Source organism: Hypomesus transpacificus, chromosome 3 (genome assembly GCF_021917145.1).
Source record: "Hypomesus transpacificus isolate Combined female chromosome 3, fHypTra1, whole genome shotgun sequence".
In the NCBI taxonomy this organism is placed as follows: domain Eukaryota; kingdom Metazoa; phylum Chordata; class Actinopteri; order Osmeriformes; family Osmeridae; genus Hypomesus; species Hypomesus transpacificus.
In genome coordinates, this window is record NC_061062.1 from 10931174 (window position 1) to 10947452 (window position 16279).

Here is a 16279-nt window from a genome sequence, read left to right on the forward strand (position 1 = left end):
ATTAAGATTAGCAAGGATTTACATTAACATTTATGCATTTAGAAGATGCTTTTATCGAAAGCGATTTCCAAGAGAGAGCTTTACAAAAGAGCATAGGTCACTGATCATAACAACGAGGTAGTCCCAAACATTGCAAGCAGCCAAAACATGAAGCATACATTGTGAAAAAACTAAGCAAGTGCCAAAAGGGAAGACCCATAAAGAGCATGCAGTTATACAAGTTACAAATTAAAACAACATGAACCACAAAAAAGTGCAGGACTGTACCTGTAGAAGAACAATCAATAGTAAAATATGTCACAGGAGTACAAGACTTAACTTCGTTATAACTAACCTACAAGAGCACCAAGTCACTCAATAATAGTCATTGTGATCCAGGAGGAAACCAACAACAGGTCCAGCCAAGCATTCCTAAATGCCGTTGGATTTCATGCTATTTTCAGAGATTAGCAATTTTTCATCATTCTGTTTGACATTTAATTGAAAATGTAAAGGGTGTGGAAGTAGGCCAGGCTTCATTAGAATAATCTGGTGTAGCCTAGCCTATATATTAGATTTTTTGACACAATTTTGAAAAAGTTATTAAGATCAGACAGGATTTCATGCTATTTTCAGAGATTAGCAATTTTCTATAATTTTGTTTGAAACTTAATTGAAAAACTAAAGGCTGTGAAAGTATACCAGACATTGTGAAAATACTCTGGTGTCCGTTTAAGGTTTTGTATTCATAAAAATATTGTAAAAAGTCATAATTTTTCAAATTTGTATGGGTAGTTTTCACCCGGTCCCTAACACGACGCTGCAAAGTAGTGTCTTCCGAATGTGAGACGAATGTCGAATATGAAACTAACTTCACCTCGCTGACGTCAAAGGGGACACATTCTAACGATGATCTGGCGATTGTTGTGTGTTCAAATGCCTTGCCATATCTGCAATTTAAATTACTCGGTTAACAAGCGGCATGTGTCTACAATCACTGAACATGCCCCTTCTGAATGAAATATTATTTCCTGTGAGCAGATGAGACAGGCATGAATATGGCAATAAACTGTAAGGTGATATGCGTGTTTCTACACATAGCCACATGTCCTTTGTTATTTTGGATTAATTCTCCACACAGAACAGTAGGCCCAGTTTATAATTTTAGTTTCGGTGGCCTCTCTCTTTGGCAATTCACAATTTTAAAGCAGACCGTAGCCTATGCTAAGAATGTCTAGTGTTAAAATTTCCAGATGAGACAATGTAAAAAAGCAGGCTACATGTCTGGGAGGGTGTAGATTTAAATCCCCTGTATCTCGCTTTGGATAGAAGCGTCTGCTAAATAAGTAGATTTAGGCCTATTATCGACATATTTTCACCTGCATAGATAAAATGTAAGCCTATTTTATGAACATCTCGCACTAATCATGAGAAAAGCTCATCAAGCGTAATGACGTCACGGGTACGTAATTTTCTACGGAGCTTGAGCTTCCTGTATTCATTTTGTCAATCGCAAATTCGTCAATGCTGTGTTCTGAATCCGTATGGGTACAAATCTACTCCATTATCATTCAACAATGTGTATTTAGTGTTAGATGCGTACACATGTCCTTGCGTAACGTTAGTGTTAACGCGTCAGTGGTTGTTTTCAGTCGTATATTAGGTTAGGACAACCCGCTGTCAATTAGGTGGATTACAGTATTTTGCTCGGCGAGCAGCCATGATGGCGTCAAGCTACAATGCGAAGGAAGAGGATGGACACCACTCGGGAGCTCCTGGACACGGAGTCGCAGGAACTGTCAAAAGCAAAAAGCCAGATAACACTGCTTTCAAACAACAGAGATTACCAGCTTGGCAGCCCATTCTGACAGCGGGGACCGTCCTCCCAGCTTTTTTCGTTATTGGACTTATCTTCATCCCTATCGGCATTGGCCTTTTCGTCACTTCGAACAACATAAAAGAGTTCGAGGTAAATAGCTAAGACTCGTTAAATTCATCCAAACTTTATAACTGTTCGTTTGTGCTAGGACTTTTAAGTCGTAATAAAGTTTGTCTAGCACTCTTAACTAGCATAGTTTATTTGTAAATCCACACTTCCGTGATAGCTAAAAGGCAAGCTAGTAGTACTTTAAGCTACAGGTGTGTGCTAATAGCTTTCCATCTCTCTTTCAGATCGATTACACAGGTCTTGATATGTCAAGTCCCTGCTACGACTGCTCCCAGAGTTTCAGCTGGAATAACACAAAACCATGCACGTGTAGTGTCCACTTCAACCTATCTCAACCTTTTGAGGTATGAAAATCATGTATAGCCTTTCTAGTACTAGCTTGTTACCGGTTTTTAAAAGTCAACAACAGGAGATTGAACTTTGTACTCTAGATGTAGATATAAATAGCCTACTATAGACATTTTAATACTGTATGCATGAGAAAAGAGCTGTAAATTATGCATCAATGTAAACACCAGGAAACAGTAAGGGGCTCAGTGATGTCTTATGTGCAGTCACTTCTCGGCACCGATCGACACTGTGCGCTTCCCTTTTCAGTGTAGCGTAAATGGAACCACTTAGCCCTTGGCATTGAACAGGTCTATTTTGTTCGATCAGCCTTCGTAATTTATTTAGGTTATTTATAATTTGTTTAAAATCCTGTTCTTGGTTATTGGTTCCCCAAAAAACTAAATGCACTCTTTGAATGTTGCCTGTCAGGTGTAGGATGTGTTTGAAAATATCTCTTGGACTGACTTGCATGGTTTCTTTGTTATTTGTTCATGAACGTGATACTCACTCCAAATAACCAACCAGCTCTGTGTTTTTCTGCCCTTCCAGAGCAATGTATTTATGTATTATGGGCTATCGAACTTCTACCAGAATCACAGACGTTATGTCAAATCCAGGGATGACAGCCAGTTGAACGGAAACAAGAAATCTTTGCAGGTACATGATATGCTAATCCACCCCCTCCTTGTGCTGTGTGGATGTAGATTTTTTGTGTTGTTCTAATGATTGATTGAATTGCCACATTTATTTTTCTGATGTTTTACTGGAATTACTTCTCACTTCTTAGGATCCCAGCAAGGAATGTGAGCCATACCGCACCAGTGATAGCAAACCTATTGCCCCCTGTGGTGCTATAGCCAACAGCCTCTTTAATGGTTAGAGTAATATATTTTTCTTTTTGGAAACAAAACAATGTGGTGTGTGGACCCAAGACACATTCCTACATGTACTTTGTTTCAACCACAGCATGGTTGACATTTATAGTACACAGCCTTCTTAGATTATGATGTGGTCTGCCAACATGATTAAATGCTTGACAAGTTTTCACTTAAGGGGCACCGTTATTTAACTTAACAACCTAGCACATTTGTTTTATTCCCTGAGATATTGATCTAAAGTTAATATTTATTCCATTACCAGACACACTGGACTTGTTCTACATTGATCCAAACGGCACCAAAACGCCTATTCCCCTAGTAAAGAAGGGTATCGCTTGGTGGACGGATAAGCATGTGAAGTTCAGGAACCCAGGCGGAAACGACAACCTCACAGTCGTTTTCCAAGGTCTTTATTTGCATACGATATCAACATTTAAATGCAAACGCAAATCACTCCTTTAGAATAACCACACCACTGTGACTTGACTACGATTTACCTTTTTTTTTTACTTCCACAGGCACAAACAAACCTGTGAACTGGAGGAAGCCAGTATATGAGCTGGATCCAGAAGACTCTGACAACAACGGCTTCATTAATGAGGACTTCATTGTGTGGATGCGCACTGCGGCCCTACCAACCTTCCGCAAGCTGTACCGCATCATTCAGAAGAAGAGCAACATGACACCTACTCTGCCTCGTGGTGAATATATCATGGAGGTCACCTACAGTATCCTTTCCACAAACGTTCCGGGCATGGTCACTCTGACTATTTCAGAAATGCACTTTGGCTGTAAGTCAACAGAAACTGTATTTTATGACTGTTAATATTGATGTGAACCTCCAGCAATAGGATGCATAAACACTTGAGACTAAATGATTTTGGACAATCTAGTTTCCATATGTTAGACACATCCCAAGAACACTCAGTTTACAGATGGTCTTTGAAATGAGCCAGATGTTGCCATATTTTCCTTTAACCACTTTCTCAGATTACCCCGTCCGTAGTTTTGAGGGCAGGAAGCGCATGATCCTGAGCACCATCTCCTGGATGGGAGGCAAGAACCCCTTCCTGGGTATCGCTTACATCACCGTGGGCTCTGTCTGCTTCTTCCTGGGAGTGGTCCTGCTCATCATCCACCACAAATATGGCAACCGCAACAACAGCCCAGACATCCCCAACTGAAAACGTCTCCTCCCACTGCATGTCTCACTGCACTGCAGACTAGTCTAGATGGACTGGTCTTTGTTAATGTCTGTTAGGTGTTTAGTGTGAAGTTAGCTTTAGGGTCCACTTCTTCCACCAGATGGCAGCAGTTGGTATCTGTGAAAGAGACAAACTGGGTGTTTAGTAGAGGGATAATGCAGAAGAAGTCCTTTAAAGCTTGGAAAATGTTGTTTTAAATGCTGAAAACCTCTGTAGTGTGGTCCTCAACAATGTATTGTTTTTCATTCTATTTATCCAAACGTTTTTAAAGTAGAACATAAATATTATTTGACAAATGCTGGTTGTGAATGGCTTGACATGGAAAGATGTCTATATTTCTTTAAGTGAGCCACATGCATTACATGTATTTTACCGTGCCCTGCTGTTGAATGTACTAATGTATCTCATAGACATACCTCTGGCTATTTTTAATAGGCTGAAATATTGAATGGGAAAATGTTCATGGCCACATTGCTCTTGAAGATGTGTGTAGCCATGGGGATTAATGATTTTGGGGAAGCATTTGTACCTTGAAAGTTATTGTAGAAAACTATGATGAAGATAATACCAAAAATATACATTAGAAACATGTTAATGCCCTTCAGCAACATGTTTGAAATCATCATTCTTCATAATTCCTTTGAAATCAGTTAATTATGCTTTGTACAGTATGGGATTGATGTAAACTGACAAATATTTTGTGAACATAACTGGTTATGTATCAAAACATAATTGTAATTCTATGGAACATCACTCATATGTACAGTAAATCTGCTCTCTCTTCTTTCGTTTAACTATACATTTTTCAAGCATATTTGAACAAATGGCAAGTACAAATGTATCACTTAACAAAGTGCATTTGTTTTGGTGTTTGTTTTGATATCTAATTCCGCCCTCAAAGTATTTGGTTATTTTATAATTTTTTGATTAACTTTTAAATATGAATAAAAGGTTGAAATCTTTGTTGCTTTAAATCATCTTATCAGAACAAATTATTTTATTTTGAGCGATGATCGGATCGAATAATTTCAAAACATTTTCTGTACCTGACAGGCTTTTCTATACCTGACAGGCTTTACGGCAGTCATTGCACGAATAAATATAATCCGCTTGTATGATACATAAAAATGATATTCTGGGCAAAGTACATTTTTTTATAATATGAAACAGTCAAATAGTGTATCACGATGTGTTCTGAAAACGTCGGAGTAACCGGAAATATGTAATGTTCACCTAATGCATTGTGGGATTCTTGCGGAAGTAAGATTGTCAGTGTCCTTGTGCGCTAACCTCAGAAATTTGCCAAAATGTTCAGGCAACTTATGGTAACATACTTTTTCAATTTATGTCTTCTATCATTTGCAATGTTTTTGGCTAGCTTTCCAATGGCTTTTGCGTAATTAGTTTTAGTCATCTTTAGCCATTTACGTTACCTTGTCTAACGTGCGTAACAATACTAGGAGCTAGTCAGCTAGCTCGAGGTACTGCTGTCACTAACAGCACCAGTAAGCTATTTTGTTACAATCATCGTGTTTCCAAGTATCTTTTTTTTATTGTTTATTGTTAACGTTACCTGTCGTCAGAGACTTCAACTAAGCCTGACAGCTTGTGCACATTAGCTAGGCTAGCTATTAATGACAATTGTTTGAGATTATTCATGCATTTGATTTGACAGTTAGGTAACGCTACTTGAAGGTTGTTGGATGTGACTTGTGTAGTTATTTTTCCCTCTTTTTTATCTCAACATTTTTATGAGATAACATAATTTATGGAGCACTCATGAATCGGTAAAAACGATGTCCTTCGCACGTAAGCTACTGGTGCTCTCGTGACTGGGCTATTTATAATACAATGTCCTCACCGTTAAGTTAACTCACTTGACCTCATTATTATGATCAGTGACCTATGCTCTTTTGTAAAGCTCACTTCTGGAAGTCGCTTTGGATAAAAACGTCTGCTAAATGCACACATGTAAATGTATAAATTATGTAGTCTAGCATACGCATAGGGAACACGGATTGAATCCTTGATCAAATTGATCCATGATGAATCTAGATGCTTATATTAGCACGACCAATTTACATCACCTGTTTTCTCAGGGACTTCGGCATTTGTCGAATCGGACACTCACCACCAGTGCTCGTAAGCAAGTGGACAACAAGATCAAGGAAAAGCAGAAGTTGTTCCAGGTAAACTGATGACCTGCATCAGCAGATAACAAAACCGAAACAACATGGAACACCATTCTACTGCATTTTACACCCTCCTCATGCTCGCCTATTATTTTAAGCTTAATGGAAAGACAAATGTACCAAACATTTAGTTTGCAGTGGCCACATTCTGTTAAATTCATTTCCCCCCCCTTAAAATATGTTAATTAGGCATAATGTGTAAGTACTCATAACGAATAAGTAAGTATACCTTAAAGAGAAAAATATATTATTTGGCTGACAATAATGCTAAGGTTACTGTCAATGGTTCAAGTCTGCATTTATTCCCAGGTTATGGAGACAGAATCTTATTTTTCTACATTGTAGCCTGAAGGATAAGTATGTATGATGTTTTGCTCACATGGTCTATTGATAGTTTGTACCAGACTAACAAACATTTTGCATGCATGTAGTGTGATAATGCAAAAACAGCCATTGCCAAATCCGACAGCTGATATTCTTAGCTTTGCCAATTACTGAGTAATACCTAGATCATACCAACCAAAGGTTATTCATATCCGGCTTTCAAATCCTACAGTTTTAAAGGGGATAACAATTGCTATTCTGTTGCTAATAAACTTAAGAAAATTGAATGGTGATTAGATATAACAACACTCATCTTTTACAGTAATGGTTGTTGTCTCAGTGTTGTTGATGATTGCTTCAAACTTCGAAGATACCTCAGCCAGCATCACTTCACCCAGTTAAGAATCTGAATGACAAATAAATGATTGAGCTCAATACAGACTTGTAGAACTGTATAGAATTAAAGCTGTTCACGTAGGACTATATTGCATCCTTGGGGCTCTGCAGAGGGACAGTACTGATAAATTGTTATTGGATATTTGGGTGGTATATCATTACTGAATAAGCCAGTAGCTTACTTTAGGCACGGCTGCTTTTACTTGACGCTGCCTCGAAAATGTTTCGTTATACAAAGGCTGGTGCCACTACATAGTGAGGCCTGTTGCATTCCTACATTTTAGTGAACTTATTTGCTTCATTTTTGGTCACAGGAGGACAATGGCATGCCCATCCATTTGAAGGGAGGAGTCAAAGACGCTGTTCTATACAGAGCAACAATGGCTCTCACAGTCTTTGGTAAGTTTAAGCATGTTTGGAGATAGCTCCACAAATGTTAATGCAATCTTAATGCAGTTGTATGCAAAGGCTTTAAATGTCTTTTTTTATTTATTTGCCATTGAAATAAAGGTGTGACGTTTACCCAATTCCTGACCCTTTTAAATTACAGATGGTAATATTTAGCGCACATATCAAGTCACACCAACTGGAGAAAATGTTGATTTTCAAATTACAGATAGTAATATTTAGCGCACATATCAAGTCACACCAACTGGAGAAAATGTTGATTTGTAGGTAATTTGCGAAAGTTATATTTTAAAAAGTTAATTTTTTTCTTAACAGGAAGTGCATTTGTCGTGTACGAACTCTTTGGAGCGGCAATGCCCAAGAAGCCATAAATGGAAGGTTGACCTTCCTCAATTTAAAATAATGTCTTCTCTGTTGTGCAGATCTATATATCTGGGAGATTCTTTGTCCTGTCAATAATGCCAATATATGTCATGCCTGGGATAAATATTTATTGATTGTACAATTAATGATAAACATATAATTATAATAAAATTACCCTCTGGTTTACAATCTACACACATTCATTGTCTTCATGATATTAATGTATGTTTAAGCGTATGACCATGTACTGTGTAGCTAGAGTATGGAGTCAGATGGCTGAGCGGTGAGGGGGTCGGGCCAGTAATCAGAAGGTTGCCGGATCGATTCCCCGCCGCGCCACATGATGTTGTGTCCTTGGGCAAGGCACTTCACCCTACTTGCCTCGGGGGGAATGTCCCTGTACTTACTGTAAGTCGCTCTGGATAAGAGCGTCTGCCAAATGACTAAATGTAAATGTAGAGTACTGACTTTTTAAAGACACGTTGCATTTGTCGTAGGGTTTCTGTTTACCCTCAAATGTCGCTAGAGGGCATAATTGACCTAAGAATAGCTTCAGATTTGTTTTAGGAAATTGATGCACAGATAGAGGTTTTAGATTTTCAAATTTAACCTAAACATACCAACCTATTTTAGATTTTTCAGATCATAGAGAAATTAATGTCATATTTTGTTCTCTTCCTCAAACACTAGAAGGATTTTTTTTTATTAGTACGCTGTAGCAGGCTATTAACATCTTGCATAGATGTTTGCAAAAATCAGGCTTACTGAAATGTAGGTTACGTTTTCATAGTGTTTTCTGGTTTGATGAGAAAATTCCCGTTATTCGCTTCGTGTGGTCTTGTTCAATTCACAAGCGCGTTTTAAAAGAGTCATTTAACACGCATAGAATTCCATGCATATTTAGCCTAGCTGCATGTTAGATAGTTTGAATTGTGTATGGAGACGACTGGTGGTTTTCCTTATTCGTGTCCTTCAATACTGTCATTTTAGGCACTTCGTCTAAACACTGTACCAAATGAATGTAGAAAAAACTTTCCAGGATTCCCACTTGGGGTATGTTTCATACCTCAAACTATGGCAGGGTTCCTGACCAGTAGAGTTTCGTAAGACGGTGATAAAATGAGAGCTGGGGACAGCCCCCTATTAAGTAGCAGATTGTGGAAAGACTCTTCCCACTTGGAAAAAGGCTTTCCTTCTAGGACATCTGCTCTTGGATCTTCCAGTAGTCTTGAGAGGAAAGGAGAGAGGGTCCACTCTGAGCTCCTGAAAGTTTTATTTCAGTTTCCAGAGGGGAGTCTTCGAGGAGGTTGTGTTCGTTATTTACTGATTTATTCAGATTTGGGAACAGGTGAGTAACACATTTCTTCTTTTTATTTTTCCTTTTCAATGAATGAACATTTTATAACGATGAGCTAGCTATACTATTTATTCCGCAGGGATTGATAGCCTACTCGGCCATTCCATAAATTGGGCACGAATCATCACAATACGCCTTTAAGAACGTGAATAGATTTATTTTCTGTGTATCTGTTATATATCAGATACAACATTTGTTTTAATTTTTTACTTTTTCATCCCGTTATAAACCAGTATAAATGTCGAAATTTTGTTACGGAAATGGGTAACTGATTTTAAATTTCGTTCAGTGGTTCTGTAGCTCTTTAGTTGGGCATTTAATGTTTCTTAAATATTTTGGGTTAATCTGTTGATAATTGTTTAATGAATGTGTTGTGTTATTGCTGATCATGCCTCATGGGTTCCCCACTTATGGGGGTCTAGACTTGCTAAATTAGGGGGGCCCTAGACTGCAATATGCACTTTTGTGCACCAGGCGGGGCGCACTACACACCAGTCGATTTATTATCTTGAAATTATTTACAAATATTCAAAATTTCACTGGATGGGGCTCAGATAGCTATACCTATGGCAATGGAAGCAAACGTTCATTTAATATTTGGATAAGATCTTCCTTCATTAAAGTCAAACGCGCCAAATACCCTATCCGTTTAGACCACCTTACTGTAGACGTTAGAAAAACGTGCTGAAGTTACTCAATTGGGTTCACCACGTAATGTGAATGGCTTTTGTAGACTCCTGACTTGAAATGGCCAGTTGCCCACCTACTCACTGAGACACTAACTGATTTAGCATGTAATATAAAAGTAATAACTGAAAGCAGCTTTCTCATCAGATTTATTCATGCATTGCTGACCTGTCAAGGCTAAGAATGAAGATGAGGCTATCATTGGCCACGGCTGCCTTCCTTGCAGTAATAATCTCTTCTGTTGAAGCTCAAGGTAAATGTGCACCACACTGTTTCACTCACACACACACACCCCTTTCTTCTCTCTCTCTCTCTCTCTCTCTCTCTCTCTCTCTCTCTCTCTCTCTCTCTCTCTCTCTCTCTCTCTCTCTCTCTCTCTCTCTCTCTCTCTCTCTCTCTCTCTATCTCTCTCTCTCTCTCCTTCCCTCACTTGCTCTGTGGGTTTAATTAGTCACAGGATTTAAGGATTGTAATAGAGTCATGACACTAATCTACCAATGCATTGTTGAATGTTTTATTTTGCATTAATAAAGTTGTACCCAGCTATGTGTGTATTTTACTTGTTAAGGTTGGTTTTACAACTGCAAATTAACTTCCTTATGTTTAGCATCCATGGACTGTATAGTCAGAGTCAACAATATACCCAAACATATTTTGGTATGATTTATTTTAAGTTGTACATTTCTGTACTAATCATTTGAGTAAAGTACAGCAGTATTCAAATCAGAAGTGTATTTTTTATGATAATAATTGGATTTCCCCCACAGCCACATCACCACAACAGTTGTGCTCCTGAGAAACCATGACTAACTGTGCCATGACCATGATGAATAGTAGGATAAATACATAGCTGTTGCATGTCCAAATAGGGCTACAAAGCACACAGTGTCATCCTTCTGGTGACTACAGCTGGCAGAACACAGAGTAGTCCAGCAGCAAACGGAAACAGAACTTACATTACATGGAAGAGCAGCCATCACATACAGTAGTATCTCATATAGTGAATAGAAATGTGGAATTCTTGTCAATACTCAAAATTTCCTGTAGATGCTTTACATCACAGCCAACAGTATTTATAGAAATGCTTGTATTCACATGTTATTTTATATGCAAACATGTCCAGCCGCCCCCCCCCCCAAAAAAAAGAAGAAGAAAAAAAAGAATATGGACTAAATGGATGTGTGGAATGGAAAGTTCTGATTCTTTCCCTTGAAAGCAATTCGGGGGGAGTCCAACAGCTACTCCCATATATCTTCATTAATGGAATGGAAAGATGAAATACGAGAATTTCAAATTAATCCGCAGACAGTGCAAAGACAAAGGATCTTTTTAGGCTTCTTTGCGGGCATTCTCAAAAATGCTGAGTTGCAATCCATGTGGAAAATTAATATGCAGTAATGTTTAATGTCAGCACATGTTGCAGAATTACTTTGGCATCTGCTATGCCTATTTGTGAGACTCACAGCTCTTTCCTTGCCTGGCTCTGGTCCTGGCACTCACCCTAACCTTGGCAGTTAGTGCAGGCCAGGAGGAATTCCTGACAGACTTCAAACTGAAGTTACTGAAACTACCCATGGTCTGGCAGTTGGGAAAGACTGAGGTGAATTCTGAATAGGCTGATGTGATAGACATCCACCTGACCGAAAGGATCTCTTCACCCTTGATCAATATTGTAGGAAAATATCATAACTGTAAACATACTTTCGCATATTTAAATAATTGGACAAACACGCATAGGCTATTTAATGATCCGAACACCAAATCTTGCGACCTCTTTTGACTTATTGTGGAAGAAAAACAAAATTCAAACAGATTGATCAAGGTATCAAAGACAATACTCCTTATTCCCGTGTATTCCCGCTGCGTACCTACCTTCCTCGCCATGCCTCTCCCCACCTGCCTCCTCTTATCCCAACCCCAGCTGAAAGTACATTTGTCGATTCTCATTGGACAAGCGCTCGTGGGACACTTGAAGGGGGGGGGGTGCTATCCAGGCCCCTAAGTTGATGTGCCAGGTTGGTGATCCTCCAATCCAAGCTCTATCCATTTTGGGGGGCTCAGGTCATATTTGTTGTCTGCCTGTGCATTCAGTGTGTCCTGAGCTGTGCCTTCCTGAGTGTGTATTTTAGAATGATATTCTTGCATCCCACTGCCTACTTCTCTTTAACAACTTGCATGCACTTTTAAATGGCAAGACACAAAATCTGCTGACGTGGTCTTGAACAATTCCAGACTTGTGCATGACCATTTGCATTCCATCATCATCATCATCATAATCATTATGGACTGGTGCCCATGATGCATAGCTAGGCGATTGGATTTAGTATGTAATTATAATTTAACTCCACTGAGTTCATTAGAAGAAATGTGTCTCATTAGCATTCATTGGAATACACAACAACCCACAAGATAGTCACAGATTTAGTGGAAATTATTGTATTTAAAACTATTGATAACACCCTTATATCATGTTTGGCAGTATATAGATTGAAATTAACTTTTTAATAAAACACTTTCAGAGGAAAGGTATGCAGTGTCTAATTAACTCCTGCATTGTATTCCAAAACAGGCAGTACACTTTGTCTTTATATGTATCTCTTTGTCTTTAATAACACACAGTAGTACTTAACATTACGTGTGGCCAACAGCAGAACATTAACCCCTTTTTCTTTAGGTCAAAGGTCAATCAGATGTAGGTTGCATGCAAGTCAAGTGAGGAAGAATATCATTTTAAAATATGTTTATCTTTGTGTGGTCCCAATTGTACATGGAAACTTCCGTCCAATCCATCAAGTTGTTATTCTAAACAACTTTATCATGTACGTTATGCATGACGCTGTGACAACCAGCTCAATGTGGACACGCGTGTTGTTGCCAGTCTGCATCTGTCGTTGTTTTTGTTTATTTTACAGGATACGTACAATATTTTCCGCTGTAACTCAACTGTCTCTTCATTTGGTTGTTTAAGCAGTGTCCTTTCCCCTTCACTCCATCTTGTGTATTATCTACCAATGAAAAGAACATACACAAAAGTCCCTTGTGACAAATTGTGTAGTCTTTTTGAAAGGTTTGCAATGGATGTGTGCCAATGGCTTGTGAAAAAGTCAAAAAAAATTGAAACAAAACATAACTTTATTTCTTTGTTTAAATATGTATATATACTTTGTGTATATATATCATATGCTGTTCAATTCTGTCAGTGCTACCTAAACGTTATCTGGCAACCTTTATTCCATTGTATAATCAATAACTTGGGAATGACATTTGTAGTACCTATTTGCTGAAATTATTATGTGAAAGTTGGGGCTGGTAGGGGCATGCATTGTAATGATTGCACTCAGCATGTGTTGGATGTTTCACTCAGTGTTTGGAGAGTGTGTTTGTGAATTTAGTCTGTGTTTATGTTGTGTATCTTCAACTTCCAGTGCTTGAGTCTGCTGACCAGGATCACCTTGGTTGCGCAACTCAAACAAATGCCATTTTTATCCAAAATGGCTTCTCACACACTTTGTCGATGTTGTTTTGTGTTCTGTTTGTTCACCATGGATGTGGGCTATTCTTATCCACCCAACAATAAACCCACTCAGCTTCAATCATGAAGTGTTTGTTGTTGGGATAAATGTTTCACAATTAATGTATTTAAAAAATATTTCATCAATATTTGTATTCTAATACCTATCATTTGTGTTACATGAGTTAATATTGGTTATTGTCTTGTTTGCAGTGGAGCCCCCCTCAGACTTGAAATTTACTATTCTAAATGAGAACACAGTGCAAATGTCATGGATAAAACCCTCATCAAGAATAGAGGGCTACAGATTACAAGTTATATCAGATACAGGTTAGTGTTTTGAATTCCAATGAACTACCCATAAGATTACCAAGTTTGCCAAATAGCCTCACATGTAAAACAACTGTTGCAACCAAAGTACATTTTCTTTAATTCAGCTTCACTTATATTTATTATTTTGTTTAAAATGATATTCTGTCGGTCTTCATCTCTTAGATGAACCAGCTAAAGAGTTAAGCCTCCCCTCCACTGCCACTAAGACTTCGATCACTGACCTCACTCCTGATCTGGATTACTCAGTGTCCATCCTCTCTTACGATGGCACGGAGGAGAGTATACCCATCTTTGGACAGCTGACTAGTAAGTACCAAGCCTAGGATATTTATAGTTTCATGAGTAGGCTTCTCAAAGTTATCGTGTTTAGATTTGGTGAAACTGTTCAGTGATTTTTCCATCTCTAACTCCCTATGTTGTGAAAACACTATACAAATAGAAAAGTAGGACATTTAAAAGACTGGCCGAGAGTTTATAATGCCAGCTAGCCACATTAAATGAAAGTCAGTTGGGATAAATCACTGTTTATTAAAACTTGAATCACACTCTGTTTATAGCTAATGCACCAGTTGAAATGTGTTTGTACGTACAAAGTTTGTATCCCTTTGGTGAGGTTTTATGATGTGTGGATTTCCTTGCAGTTTTCCTCCATTAAAAGAACAGACATACACACACACACACACACACAGAGGGTGCAATGATAACTCTCCAAGTTTGACTTGTGTTTCAGTCCAGTCCAGTAACACTAGTGGGACAGCCAAGAGGCCACAGACCTCAGATGCAATCAGTAAGTATGTTTACCATAAATGTCAACCACATGGCTACACAGCCTCTCCTTCACATAGTTTTCCAGTTTAGAGGTTTCAATTCTTTTCCATCCACAGACTTCCATCATAATATTTTTTCCCTAGGAATAATTTGCACAGAACTCAATTTCCCCTCCTTCCTCTCCTTTCAGCTGAGCTGTCAGTGTGTGAACAGACACATGGTTCTGACAGTGTTTGGGAATGGACACATTAGTCCCCTAATTGAAACCAGTCTTCACATAAAAAATTATAGCGAGACTCAGACAGTCATAAGGCCCTGTTTTGCGTCACTGGAGAGAGGGGGTGGTGGAGGGTGGGTGGGTAGGCACCTATAATCCATGTAGAGCAATGCCGTCACTGTTGTGCCAGCTCTTTGCATGTCCATTCCTTTAAACTTTGAAAGAAGTGACCAGAAATCCGCTTTCACTAGCATTCTGTGGCTGTCAGTCAGTCCTCTCTAAGCTGTGACAAAGATACATTATAATTTTTCCCACCACTCAGTAAGGACACTTTGCGTGGATTTATTTAAAAAAGATGAAGGTGAAATCTTTGTGAGAAACATGTATTTTAATTCCCCATTACTCTGAATGACTCTATCTCTCACTCTCTTTCATTCTTTTTTCTCTCTTCCCATCATTCCTTCCAGAGTGTTCCGTCAGCGCAATAGCAGACCTGGTCTTCTTGGTGGATGGCTCGTGGAGTGTTGGCCGAGAGAACTTCAAACACATCCGCAGTTTCATCAGCGCCATGGCTGGGGCCTTTGATATCGGTGAAGAGAAGACCAGGGTGGGAGTAGTCCAGTATAGCACAGACACACGTACTGAGTTTCCTCTCAACCGCTTCACAAAGCGAGGAGAGCTGCTCCGAGCTATTAACAACCTGCCTTACAAAGGGGGCAACACCATGACAGGTAAGATTGCTCTCCGTTGTACATTATAGGTAAACATGCAACACATGTTGACATGTTGTATTTAATAGCAGTTGATAGAAACTCAAGGCCCACACAATCACTCGATCTGCTTTTATTTCACCACTGGGCTCAGCCTACTATAGTAAACTGAATTATCACAAGTATCTAAAACGCAAACGTTTGTGGAACATTTTTCATGATATCTCCGCATGATATATTGGAAGAGATTCTAACTTTTGAGTAGTGCTTGTTTTTTTACGTTTGGATCAAGTCCCTGAGACAATACATGTTCAATTCTATATGATATGATGGGATGCTGTAGGATGGCAATAAACATTACACTCTGTCTCCAGGGGATGCAATGGATTACCTGGTGAAAAACATCTTTACTGAGACAGCAGGAGCCAGGAAAAGCTTTCCAAAGGTAGCCATGATCATCACAGATGGAAAATCCCAAGATCCAGTTGAAGAGTACGCTAAAAGACTCCGGAACATTGGAGTGGAAATATTTGTACTAGGTGTGTTTTATTGTTTTGTGTTTCACCTCCCATGCAATAATTCTGTGATACGTAGTTTAGGTTTATTCTTTGTACATATTCAACCCCTGTTAACAACCAGATTGGATTGTGAAATATCTTTCTTGAGTTGTTTT

At 38.7% G+C, this 16279-nt stretch overlaps 3 protein-coding genes across 7 annotated transcripts in view; all 3 read left to right on the forward strand.

The window, feature by feature from the left end:
- The first annotated feature begins 1451 nt into the window (after nt 1-1451).
- LOC124465158 (cell cycle control protein 50A-like) lies at nt 1452-5302 on the forward strand. The gene is made up of 7 exons (XM_047016978.1): nt 1452-1948; nt 2152-2271; nt 2807-2914; nt 3045-3132; nt 3398-3541; nt 3654-3863; nt 4126-5302. Exons 1-7 carry the CDS (start codon nt 1700-1702, stop codon nt 4317-4319), a joined length of 1113 nt encoding a protein of 370 aa, XP_046872934.1. The 5' UTR covers nt 1452-1699; the 3' UTR covers nt 4320-5302.
- Nucleotides 5303-5558: 256 nt separating this feature from the next.
- On the forward strand, nt 5559-8212 carry LOC124465174 (cytochrome c oxidase subunit 7A2, mitochondrial-like). The gene is made up of 4 exons (XM_047016979.1): nt 5559-5665; nt 6440-6529; nt 7567-7651; nt 7976-8212. The coding sequence occupies exons 1-4, from the start codon at nt 5648-5650 to the stop codon at nt 8029-8031; spliced, it is 249 nt and encodes an 82-aa protein (XP_046872935.1). The 5' UTR covers nt 5559-5647; the 3' UTR covers nt 8032-8212.
- A 944-nt stretch (nt 8213-9156) lies between these two features.
- The window catches only part of col12a1a (collagen, type XII, alpha 1a), a 55432-nt gene continuing 48309 nt past the window's right edge, over nt 9157-16279 (forward strand). The window contains exons 1-7 of one of the 5 annotated variants that reach the window (XM_047045461.1): nt 9157-9371; nt 10215-10320; nt 13792-13908; nt 14074-14217; nt 14642-14698; nt 15364-15627; nt 15981-16145. In XM_047045461.1, the coding sequence (XP_046901417.1) occupies nt 10251-10320; nt 13792-13908; nt 14074-14217; nt 14642-14698; nt 15364-15627; nt 15981-16145 (817 nt within the window). In that variant the 5' untranslated portion in view covers nt 9157-9371; nt 10215-10250. Of the gene's footprint in view, nt 9372-10202; nt 10321-13791; nt 13909-14073; nt 14218-14641; nt 14699-15363; nt 15628-15980; nt 16146-16279 lie in introns of all 5 variants that reach the window. The other 4 variants (XM_047045452.1, XM_047045445.1, XM_047045488.1 and 1 more) reach the window with 4 other exon arrangements.

Excerpts from the sequence above, each read along its gene's own strand:
- LOC124465174 (XM_047016979.1), top strand. Across the intron at positions 6,530-7,566 it reads AAAAGCAGAAGTTGTTCCAG|GAGGACAATGGCATGCCCAT; the intron begins GTAAACTGATGA and ends TTTTGGTCACAG. Across the intron at positions 7,652-7,975 it reads AATGGCTCTCACAGTCTTTG|GAAGTGCATTTGTCGTGTAC; the intron begins GTAAGTTTAAGC and ends TTTTCTTAACAG.
- LOC124465158 (XM_047016978.1), top strand. The coding sequence starts at position 1,700 with ATGATGGCGTCAAGCTACAATGCGAAGGAAGAGGATGGACACCACTCG. Across the intron at positions 2,272-2,806 it reads ACCTATCTCAACCTTTTGAG|AGCAATGTATTTATGTATTA; the intron begins GTATGAAAATCA and ends CTGCCCTTCCAG. Across the intron at positions 2,915-3,044 it reads GAAACAAGAAATCTTTGCAG|GATCCCAGCAAGGAATGTGA; the intron begins GTACATGATATG and ends CTCACTTCTTAG.